The following is a 12,323-nucleotide window of genomic DNA, read 5'->3' on the forward strand; positions in this document are numbered from 1 at the left end:
TGGCCAGAGGCTCAGCAATCTCTTCCCTTGCTTCGTGGAGCAGCCTAGGGAATATTCTGTCAGGCCCCGGGGACTTATCCGTCCTAATGTACTTTAACAACTCCAACACCTCCTCTCCCTTAATATCAACATGCTCCAGAACATCAACCTCACTCATATTGTCCTCACCATCATCAACTTCCCTGTCATTGGTGAATACTGAAGAGAAGTATTCATTGATGATACAGCTGTAACACTTCCTCTCGGCTCTTAAACTCAATCCCACAGTTGATGAAGGCCAATGCACTGTATGCCTTCTTAACCACAGAGTCAACCTGCGCAGCAGCTTTGAGTGTCCTGTGGACTCGGGCCCCAAAATCCTTCTGATCCTCCACACTGCCAAGAGTCTTACCATTAATACTATATTCTGCCATCATGTTTGACCTATCAAAATGAACCACCTCACACTTATCTGGGTGGAACTTGTATTCTGTAATTCTCTGAATTTCCTGCCACATGCGCCTTGTGTCCCTGGTGTCGCAGAAGTGGCTGCAGATTCTCTGGGCATGCTCCTGATGGAGCGGGAAAGCACACTTCTCGCTTGCCTGGGAGCTCTCGCATCCCCCAATCTGAAGGCAGCATCACGATTCCTCACCCTGGTAAGGGCCTCTGCAGTGAGCCATGGCTTCTGACTTGCCCTCAGCCGGATGTGTTCGTGATGGTAAACACCCTCAGTACACCTCTCCATGTAGCTGGTCACAGAATCCACATATTCCCCGATCTAAGCATGGTCACTCTAGGTGGCAGCCTCCCTGAACATTCTCCAGTTCACATTATGCAGTGCAGAGATTGCACCCTCAGGCCAGGGTTAGAACCAGTTTTGAAACTGGTTTGGCCCATTTGATCACTGGTTTGTATGCTGGAGTTAACTTCACAGATAAGTGATCTGAGAGTCCAATGTGGGGTTGAGGAACTGCTTCATAAGCAGCCGGTATGTTAGTGTAAACCAGGTCTAGGGTACTTTCACCTCTGGTCGCAAAATCAATATGTTGGTGCAATTTATGCAGGACTCTCTTTAGATTTGCAAGGTTAAAATTACCTGTGATAATGAAGTTACCATCAGGATGGTTGGTTTGGAAGTAACTGATGGCACTGTAGAGCTCACACAGTGCTTTCCTGACACTAGCAGAGCGTCGGCGTACCAGTTCTTATTTATGTAAATATAGAAACCGTCACTGTGTGTCTCGCCTGAGATCGCTGGATTCCCGTCAGCACGAAACGTGCTGAAACCCTCCAGCTGGATGCCCAGTTTAGAAGAATGAGGTGGGGGGGGGGTGTCATAGAAACAGACTGAATATTGAAAGGCCTAGACTGTGGATGTGGAGAAAGTGTTTCCTATAGCGGGGGAGTTGAGGACCAGAGGTCACAGTCTCAGAATAGTGGGACGTCTATTTAGAACAAAGATGAGGAGGAATTTATGTAGCCAGAGAGTGGTGAATCTGTGAAATTCTTTGCCACAAACAGCTGTGGGGGCCACATTATTGGGTATATTCAAAAAAGAGGTTGATAGGGCACTTGATTAGACAGTGTGTGGAAGGTTATGGGGAGAAGACAGGAGAATGGGGTTGAGAGGGATAATAAATCAGCCATGATGGAATGACAGACTCTACAGGCCAACTGGCCTCATTCTGCTTCTATGTCTTATGGTCTTTTGAGACAAGTGGACCTTTAACCTAACAAACTGCATTGTAATGACCTTGTACCCTTACTGCAAGCCTACACTGTACTTGTACATAACTGTTAAACTTTATTCTACACCTGTTATTGTTTTGCTTTGTTCTACCCCAATGCACTGTTTTAATGAATTGATCCATAGGAACAGTATGCAAGACACTGTGAAGTTCAAGTTTATCACCACCTGACCGTTCATAGATACAACCAAACGAAACCAAACACTATTCCTCCGGACCACAGTGCACCCACAACAGATATCACACACAGCACATAAAACAAAAATATTACTACAAATAGTTAATGAAATATTATTCAAAATGTCTGGAGTGCACAGCACGGGTAAGCAGTAAACAGTTAGTTATCCTAGTGACGAGACCTCAGTGATAGCAGGATATTCGCAAGTCTCATTTCATTTTTAAATCTGTTTATTAATTATTATTGAAAATCAACAAAAATACATTAAAGTGGTCAAATCAACATATCAATATGTACAAAAAGAGTTAAACTATCAAATAACTGATTAACCAAGCTAAACAGTATACCAATAATAATAAAAACAAAATGTTAAAACTATTTTTTTTTGGGAAAAAAGAAAGAAGGAAAAAAGAGCCCCTACTAACTAAAACAAAAAAGCCCCTACTAACTGAAAAAAAACCATTGGGAGTACAACCCCGGAACTATACGCCATACAAGCTTCTATAAAAGAAAAACATCAATCCGCCAACCAAATCCAATTACACAAGAATCAAAAGGAAACCATCCTAATTAACTCAAATCAGATGATAGTAGCAGGCAAAAGAGCCCCACCTTTTCTCAAAGTCAAATCAAGGATCAAAAGTTCGACTTCTGATTTTCTCTGAACTAAGACATAACATCACCTGAGAGAACCATTGTATCAAAGTGGGAGCAGAGGCATCTTTCCATTTTAACAAAATAGCCCTCCTGGGCAATAATGTGACAAATGCAATTGCATGTTGGTCTGATATAGAAATACCGTGAATATATTGAGGAATTATACCAAACAAAATTGTCAATTTATTAGGTTATAAATTAATTTTTAAAGCTTTAGAAATTATAGAGAAAATAGATTTCCAAAACTGTTTCAATACAGAACACGACCAAAACATATGTGTCAATATAGCCGTCTCAGTTTTACATCTATCACACTGACTATCAACATTAGGAAATATTTTAGACAGTCTCTCCTTTGGCAAATAGTAACGGTGTACATTTTTAAATTGAATTAGAGAGTGACTGGCACAAATCGAAGAAGAGTTAACCAACTTCAAAATTTGCAACCAATCCTCTGTTATCAAGGTCATGCTAAGCTCTCTTTCCCAATCTTGCTTAATCTTAATTGAAGGATAATTATACTGTTGTAATAGTAAATTATAAATTTTCCCAATAAAATCTTTCACTAAAGGATTCATTTTTAAAATAATGTCTAACAGGTCAGAATCTTGTATATATGGAAAATTACTTAAATATTCTTGTAAGAAATGTCTGACCTGAAGATATTGCAAGAAATGTGGGTGCGAGAGAGAATATTTAGTTACTAATTTCTCAAAAGACATCAATCGACCTTCTTAAAACAGATCCATGAAGGAATAAACTCCTTTATTCCTCCAAAGAAAAAAGGTAGGATCACTAAGTGAAGGTTTAAATAAATAGTTTTGATAAATTAAGCTAAGAAGGTTAAATTTTTTAAGATTAAAAAAATTACAAAACTGGTACCAAATTCGTAATCAACAGGAATTCTGCAGATGCTGGAAATTCAAGCAACACACATAAAAGACACATACTGATGAAGGGTCTCGGCCTGAAACGTTGACTGCACCTCTTCCTAGAGATGCTGCCTGGCCTGCTGCGTTCACCAGCAACTTTTATGTGTGTTGACCAAATTCGTAATGACTGCTTAATCATAGGATATAAATTTAGAATAGAAATTTTGGCTAGTTGTACAGGTAAAGAGGCTCCTAATAACAAAGTTAAGTACGATTGTTTCACAGCTTTCAATTCTAAATCAACCCAAGGTGGTCGTTCATTTTTATCGGCCCAATATAACATCACGTATATTAACCGCCCAATAACACATACTTAAATTAGGCAGAGCAAGACCTCCATCCTTTTTTGATTTTTGTAAATGATATTTTCCAATTCTTGGTCTTTTATTATTCCAAACAAAAGATGAAATAATAGAATCAACCTGATCATAAAACTTCCTGGTTAAAAAAATAGGAATATTTTGAAATACATATAAAAATTTTGGTAAAATCATCATTTTAACTGCATGAATTTGGCCTGCTAACCAAAGTGTAAGTGGATTCCATCTACAAAATATTTGCTTCATAAAATCCACTAAGGGAACCAGATTAGCTCTATAAAGGTCTCCATAATTTTTAGTGATGATAATACCTAAATATTTAAAAGAGTCCGTAACTTTAAAAGGAATGTCATCATATATAGAAGCAGAATCATTTAAAGGAAATAATTCACTTTTATTAAGGTTTAATTTATATCCCGAAAACTTTCCAAATTCATTTAATAATTTGAATAAACTAGGAATGGATTCTTCAGGATTCGAAACATAAACTAAGAGATCGTCAGCATAAAGGGAGATCTTATGAATAGTTGATAGGCCAAATAGCCTAATTCTGCTGTATATTTTAATAGGCTATAAGATCATTGTAGGCAGCACAGCTGTTGTACAGCAGAGACTACAGTCTGACCCCAACCTCCAGCGCTGTCTGCGCTCCCACTCGAGGAGAACGTGACCACAAACCCATGTGCCATACGGGATTCCCACGGGTGTTCTGATTCTTCACACATCCCAAAGTTGTGGCGCTCAGTAGGCTAACTTGCCACTGTAAACTGCATCCAGATTCCGGTAAGCAAAACACATAGAAGTTTGAATGTTCCTTGAAGGGAAAGTGAGGCTATCATTTGCACGAACACTGGCACATACCTATGCAAATTTACTGTTTACCAGGAAGTAAAAATTTAACTTGCACCAGTATAAACTTAAATTGTATTCAGAAACTATTTTAAACTAAACAAACACATACACATACATTAGCCTGAAGTGTGCACATAATTGCTGGAGCTCATTGTTGCACCAACAATTACTCACGGTACTAAATAACTGCCTGAAAACACAATCCTGGCGAAACGTAATTACATATCCAAGGAATGTCCAAGAACAAGACATTAAACATTCTCCAAGGTCGTGTGATAACGAGCTAATTAAACGTTATCTGTATGTTCTCCGTGAATCTATTGCTTGCATGATGATTTTACAACAGCAGTATCCCTCCTTTCAAATAGTTTCTGTCAGCGTTTCACCATGTTCTTCACTGCTGTTTGTCGTCTGTCTCCATTCTTTCATCTTTCTCCTTCTTCCAAAACTCCTGCACTCTCTCCAGAAAATGGCTACTGCACCCCCTCCCCCGACCCCTCTAGAATGTTCTAGGGCATCTTATTGGGCAAATGTTCACAAGACAAATCCTATTGGCTAATTCAACAAGTTTAATTTATCATCCAACTGAATTAGGGCAATAAGACCATAAGACATAGGAGCAAATTAGGCCATTTGGCTCATACAGTCTGCTCCACCACTCCACCTTTCAATCCTGCCAGATCCTTTTCTCCCCCCACCCCCCGCCACCCCCTCAGCCCCACTCCCCGACCTTCTCCCTGTAACCTCTGATGCCGTGTCCAATTAAGAACTTATCAAGATCTGCCTTAAATACATCCAACGACATGGCCTCCACAGCTGACTATGGTAATGAATTCCTCCACCAAATTATTGCTCCAGATTCAAGTGTCTGCAGTCTCTTGTGTGTATGGTTTGATGAAAAGCAAGAAAATTCCTCTCAGTGTTGGCACAGTGTAGGGGTTACTGCAGTATCTTGCAACATTTTTAAATGGCAGTCACTGAGTCATGCAACATGGAAACAGGCCGTTCGGTCCATTGTATCCAGGCAAACCAAGTGTGCATCCATTTGCATCAATCCCATCTTCCAGCATTTGGCCTATAACTCTCTTGGCCTATACTATTCAGGCATTTGTCTAGACACCTCTTCAGTACTGTCCATAAGACTATAAAGACATAGGAGGAGAATTAGGCCATTTAGCCCATCGAGTCTGCTCCGCCACTCAATCATGGCTGATTCTTTTTTCCTCCTCCTCAACCCATTTCCTAGCCTTCTCCCCATAACCTTTGATGCCATGTCTAAACAAGAACCTATCGATCTCTGCCTTAACCCAACGACCTGGCCTCCACAGCTGCCTGTGGTAACAAATTCAACAAATTCACCACCCTCCGGCTAAAGAAATTTCTCTGTATCTCTGTTTTTAAACCTGTGGCGTGGGGCCAAGTGATTAAGGCGTTGGACTAGTGATCTGAAGGTCGTGAGTTCGAGCCCCAGCCGAAGCAGCGTGTTGTGTCCTTGAGCAAGGCACTTAATCACACATTGCTCCAGTCCACCCAGCTGAAAATGGGTACCAGCAAAATGCTGGGGGTTAACCTGGCATCCTACCTGGGGGTGGGGGAGTCTCGTACTCTCAGTTGCTTCATGCCACGGAAACCGGCATAAGCACCGGCCCGATGAGCCTATAAGGCTCAGGACAGACTTCCGTTTTAAATGGATGTCCCTCTAATCTGTGGCTGTGCCCTATTGCCCTAGATGCCTCTACCATGGAAACGTCCATTCCACATCTCCTCTGTCTAGGCCTTTCAATATTCGAAAAGTTTCGATGAGATCACCCCTCATCCTTCTAAATTCCAGCAAGTACAGAACCAGAGCCATTAAACAATCCCTGTATGATAACCCTTTCATTCCCGGAATCATCCTTCTGAACCTCCTCTGGACCCTCTCCAATGCCAGCACATCTTTTCTTAGATAAGGAGCCCAAAACTGTTCACAATACTCAAGGTGAGGCCTCACCAGTGTCTTATAAAGCCACAGTATCACATCCCTTCTCTTGCATTCTAGACCTCTTGAAGTGAATGCTAACATTGCATTTGCCTTCCTCACCACTAACTACCTGCAAGTTAACCTTTAGGGTGTTCAGCACAAGGACTCCCAAGTGCCTTTGCATCTCAGATTTTTGGATTTTCTCCCTGTATAGTAAACAGTCTGCACATTTATTCCTACTACCAAAGTGCATGACCATGCACTTTCCAACATTGTATTTCCAGTTGCCACTTTCTTGCCCATTCTCCGAATCTGTCTAAATTCTTCCGCAGCCTACCCAAAAGCTCTAACAAACCTGCCTGCAAGAATATTGGTCACCCTTGGGTTCAGGTGCAACCCGTCACTTTTGAACAGGTCATACCTCCCCCAGAGGAGATCCCACTGATCCAAGAACCTGAACCCCTGCCCCTGCACCAGCTTCTCAGCCACACATTAATTTGCCAAATCATCCTGTTTCTACCCTCACTGGTATGTGGCACAGGCAGCAATTCAGAAATTACTAGCGGGGAGGTCATGCTTCTCAGCTTTCTACCTAGCTCTCTTAAATTCTCTTTTCAGGAACTCTTTTCTTTTCCTTCCCAAGTCATGGGTACCAATATGTACCAAGACATCTGACTGCTCTCCCTTCCCCTCTAAAATGCTATGGATGTGATCCGAGACATCCCTGACCCTGGCACCTGTGGGGCAACATAAAATCTGGGTATCCCATTCACGTCCACAGAATTACTAGATTGAATAACGTAATTAAGGGAAACCCATTGCATTTTGAGAAAATCTGCAGAAAATACCCACCAGCATAACTATTAATAAAATAAAGCATGGTCTTAAACCAGGGCATCACATACCCATGGAAATAGAAAGTTATTCCTTTTTTTTGCACTATTTATTTTGTAATTTATAGTAACTGTATGTCTTTATACTGCAATATTGCCACATACAGTAACAACAAAGTTTATGTCATGCAGATCAGTAATAACAAACCGATCTGATTCGGCCTCTCTTCCTATGAACAATTAAATATTGCAGCAAAGCTGTCTGCATATGACCCTTCCTAAATTCAATCCTCCTCCTTTGGGAGGAAAACATCAAGAACAAGCCCAAAAAGATAACCCGATCAAAACACTGTATGTCTTTACTGGGACAACAGCAAAGCAGCTCCCTGTCCCTAAATCCTGTCATTCTAAGTGTTACCTGCAGGCAGGACAGAAATGGCAATGGAACTGCATTCACATTAAGGTCCCCTTCCCGAACGAAACGTATGGTTCCCTTTTATAAATGTTGACTATCAGTATCAAGTGCAGACTCACCAAACATCTTCATTGTAGGGTCTGACTGTTGACAAGAGAAGGATGAAGAGTGTTTCATGGCTCGCAGGACGCTCCGTGTTGCAAGCATCAACAGAATGTCTGGCAATTCTCGTTCAACGTAGCAAATCTGTTAAAACCACAAAGAGAATCAGGTTTATTATCACCCGCATATGCCAGAAAACTTGTTAACTTTGCGGCAGCAGTACAATGCAATACATGATAAATGTAGAAAAACATAAATGAATTACAGTGAATTAAGATACATCTATTTAAATTAAAAATAGTGCAAATACAGAAATAGTTTTAAAAAAAGTGAGTAGTGTTCATGGGTTCAATGTCCATTTAGAAATTGGATGGCAGAGGGAAAGAAGCTGTTCCTGAATCGCTAAGTTGCTTCAGGCTTCTGTACCTCTTTCCTGATGGTAACAAAGAGAAGAGGGTGCGTCCTGGGTCTTTAATGATGGATGGCGACTTTCTGAGGCACCACTCCTTGAAGATGTCCTGGCTACTATGGAGGTTAGGAGGTTAGTACCCATGATGGAGCTGACTGATTCACAACTTTCAGCAGCTTCTTTCTATCCCGTACAGTAGACCCCCCCCACCCCCACAATCATACCAGATGGTGATGCAGCCAGTCAGAGTGCTCTCACAGTACATCTGTAGAAGTTTGCAAATGTTTTAGGAGACAAACCAAATCTCCTTAAACTCCTAATGAAATATAGCCACTGTCTGGCCTTCTTTGGAGCTGCATTGATATGTAGGGACCAGGTTAGATCCTCACAGAAACTGACACCCAAGAACTTGAAATTGCTCACTCTCTCCACTTCTGATCCCTCTATGAGGATTGGTTTGTGTTCCCTCATCTTGCCCTTCCTGAAGTCCACAATCAGCTATTTGATCTTACTGATGTTGAGTGCAAGGCTGTTGCTGGATCACTGGTCAACTAGCTGATATAACTTGCTCCTGTATGCCCTCTCGTCTCCAACTGAGATTCTGCCAACAATCATCAGTAGATTTACAGATGGCTATAGCAGCAAATCTATTAGAGAAAGATCTGAGGTTACAAAAGAACCAGCAGGGCAGTACATGGTGACATATACATATTTGATAACAACTTTACCCTGAACTTTCAATTTATTGCAAGGATATTTACCAACTTTAAAAGGTAGAACATTACAAAGTGCCTTTAAGAGGCTGGTCATGACATATATCAATACCAGCCTCCTAGACAACCTCAAGCTGCTGCAATTCACCTACTGCAGAAGGTCCATGATGAATGCCATCACCCTGGCCATATACTCAGTTCTGGAACATCTAGATAACAACAACACCTTAATGACTACAGCTCCACCTTCAATACCACAGTTCCAAACATCCAGACGTAGGACTCTGCACTCCCTCACCGCAGCTGGATTCCTGCTTCCGCAGAATTAGTCTACAACCAGCAAGGACAGATAGCAACACCTCCATCACAATAATCCTCAATGCTGGTGCATCCTGCCACCTAGTCCATCACCAAAACCAGTGTCCCCTCCAAGGATTGTGTCTATTTTTTCCACTGTCTTGGGAAAGCAGCCTTCATTATGCTATGAAGGACCCCTCCCTCCCCAGACACTCTCTCTTCTCCCCTGTCAGAAAGAGGATACAGAGCTTGTGAACACATCCCACCAGGCTCATAGATCGCTTTTATCCCGCTGCTACTAGACTCTTGTTCGGACTGCTCATATGCTACAAGATGGACCCACACTATACCTGGCTGTGACCTTGCACCTCAATGTCACGCACTGCACTTTCTCCAAAACTGTCACATGACAGTGCTGATACTTCCTCGGGAGCCTGTCATCGAAAACACTGCCAAACTTTTATAAGTGTGTGGTAGAAACTGTGCTGACTGGCTGCATTTCGGCCTAGTATGGGAACGCCAATGCCTTTGAATGGATTCAGCCCAGAACATCCATGGGTAAAACCCTCCCAACCACTGAGCACGTCTACATGAAACATTGCCGAGGAAAGCAGCGTCCATCATCAAAGATCCTCACCACCCAGGCCATGCTCTTTTCTTGCTGCTGCCATCAGGTAGAAGGTACAAGTCCCTCAGGACTCGCACCACCAGATTCAAGAACAGTCCCAACCCCTCAACCAACAGGCTCTTGAACAAAAGGGGATAACTACACACACTTAAGGATTCTTTTATCTTGTTACTTATTTATATCTGTAATTGCACAGTTTGTTGTCCATGGATCCTGTTTACAGTTACTGTTCTTATAGACTTGCTGACTACGCTGGCAGAAAAAAACCTCAGGGTTTATTGTAGTGACATGTATGCACTCTGAAAAGGAATTTTTACTTTGACTTTATATTCTGCATTCTTTTTTCCCTCCTACAACCACAATGTACTTATGTATAGACTAATCTGTCCAGGTGACACACAAAATAAAGCCTTTCACTGTGTCTTGGTATGTGTGACAATAATACACCAACACAGTAAAATTTAATCCTAGTACTTCAGTGAATTTAAGAGTAGGGAGATTATGCTGCAACTGCACAGAGTACAGGTGAGGCCGCACCCAGAGAACTGCATGCAGTTGACCTCATTTGATGAAAGGCATACTGACTTTGGAGGCTGCACAGAGGATGTTTGATTTTGGAGATAACCCGTTTAGGAGAGATTGAGTTGCCAGACTGTACTTGCTGGAATTCAGAAGAATGAGAGGCGATCTTATAGAAACATATAAAATTCTAAAAGGAATAGGTAAGGTAGAAGTAGGAACATAGTGTTCACTGGTAGGTGAGATTAGAACTAAGGGATATAGCCTCAAGATTTGGGGAGAAGCTTTAGGACAGAGATGCTCTGCCCAGAGACCAGCGAATCTATGGAATTCTCTGCCCAGGAAAAAAAAATCATTAAATCTATTTAGGACACAGTTAGATAGCTTTTTAGGGGTTTTAAAAAGTTATGTTGTAAAGATAGGTAGGTGGAGCTCATTCAAAAGCCAGGTCATTTATGATCTTATTGAATGACAGATGGCTGACTCATGCTCCCACTTCTTTTGTCCCTATGTCCTTAGATCACACTTACAGACAGTTAAAATTTCACAGATCAATAAACTTGCTTCACTATCAGTAAGAGCAGATCAAGAGATAGCAATATAAACTCAATGGCCACTTTATCAGGTACATCTGCTCAATAATGCAAATATCTAATCAGCCAATTATGTGGCTGCAACTTAATACACAAGAGACTGCAGGTGTGGTCAAGAGGTTCAGTTGTTGTTCAGACCAAACATCAGAATGGGGAAGAAAAGTACAGTCAATGTCTCGGGCCAAGACCCTTTGGCAGGTTCCCCCCCCCCCCCCCATAGGTGTTGCCTGGGGCTGGAAAGTTTCTCCAGCATTTTGTGTGTGTTGTTTTAATAAAATCGATGAAGGGTTTTGTCCCAAAACATCAACTGTCCAACATAAACTGCCCTTTGGCAGGTTTTTTCCCCTCCATAGATGCTGCCTGACCTGCATTCCTCCAGCATTTTGTGTATGTTGCTCAAGATTTCCAGCATCTGCAGAATCTCTTCTGTTTATAATAACCCGCTGGAGGAACTCAGCGGCTCGAGTAGTATCTGTGGGAGGAAAGGAATTTTAGGCTGAAACCCTCCGATGCCGAGTTGGCACCCGAAACCTTGACAGCTCTTTTTGCTGTTCGGCTGCCAAGTTCCTCCAGCAGATTCCAACACCACAGCACCCAAAGTTGTCACAGATAGGGCCTACAAACTCCACAGACCTTGGGATCAAAACCCAGTTTCGCAATACTAAACAAGTTCTTCAGCCCCCGTCTGCTCGGTCCAAATACCCGTTTCCCGGAATCACATCGCACGTTCCTATCACCCTACCGCCAGTTAACCGGTCATCCACACACTAGAGGTGATTACAGTATCCGGGCTAAACCGACACCGGTACTCTCGTAGTTTGCCACTAGACTCTGCCTAGAACGATGCAATCTTTGCCGACATTTATCCCACAGGCGGCATCAAATAGAACATGTAATCTAATATTTTTATCACAGCTTTTGAGCGCTTGCTATCCATTAACGGCATACCGCGTTTATTACCGTCGAGTGCATTTCAAATGTACTTCAATGACTGGAGAGGACTCGAGACATTCAGAGACTGTGAGAGATTAACTGCAAAACGCAAGATCCCAGGATCCCAAAGCACAGGAGCAAACCATTCAACCCATCGAAGTGGTTCCCGGCAGTTGCGATCCAACCCCTTCCGTCTCACCCTTCCCAGTGAACACTGCAAGACGTCCTTATTTCGCTACTGAACTACTTTGG

The 12,323-nt window shown here is 42.1% G+C and overlaps 1 protein-coding gene across 5 annotated transcripts in view; it reads right to left on the bottom strand.

The window, feature by feature from the left end:
• Nucleotides 1-12,323, bottom strand: part of LOC140198030 (gamma-glutamylaminecyclotransferase-like) — a 34,875-nt gene that overhangs the window by 21,581 nt on the left and 971 nt on the right. For 2 of the 5 annotated variants that reach the window (XM_072258856.1, XM_072258855.1), the window contains exon 2: nucleotides 7,997-8,123. In XM_072258856.1, coding sequence (XP_072114957.1) covers nucleotides 7,997-8,084 — 88 coding nt within the window. In that variant the 5' untranslated portion in view covers nucleotides 8,085-8,123. Of the gene's footprint in view, nucleotides 1-7,996; nucleotides 8,124-11,503; nucleotides 11,554-12,086; nucleotides 12,253-12,323 lie in introns of those variants that run through there. The other 3 variants (XM_072258852.1, XM_072258853.1, XM_072258854.1) reach the window with 3 other exon arrangements.

Source organism: Mobula birostris, chromosome 5 (assembly GCF_030028105.1).
Source record: "Mobula birostris isolate sMobBir1 chromosome 5, sMobBir1.hap1, whole genome shotgun sequence".
NCBI classification, from domain to species: Eukaryota; Metazoa; Chordata; class Chondrichthyes; order Myliobatiformes; family Myliobatidae; genus Mobula; species Mobula birostris.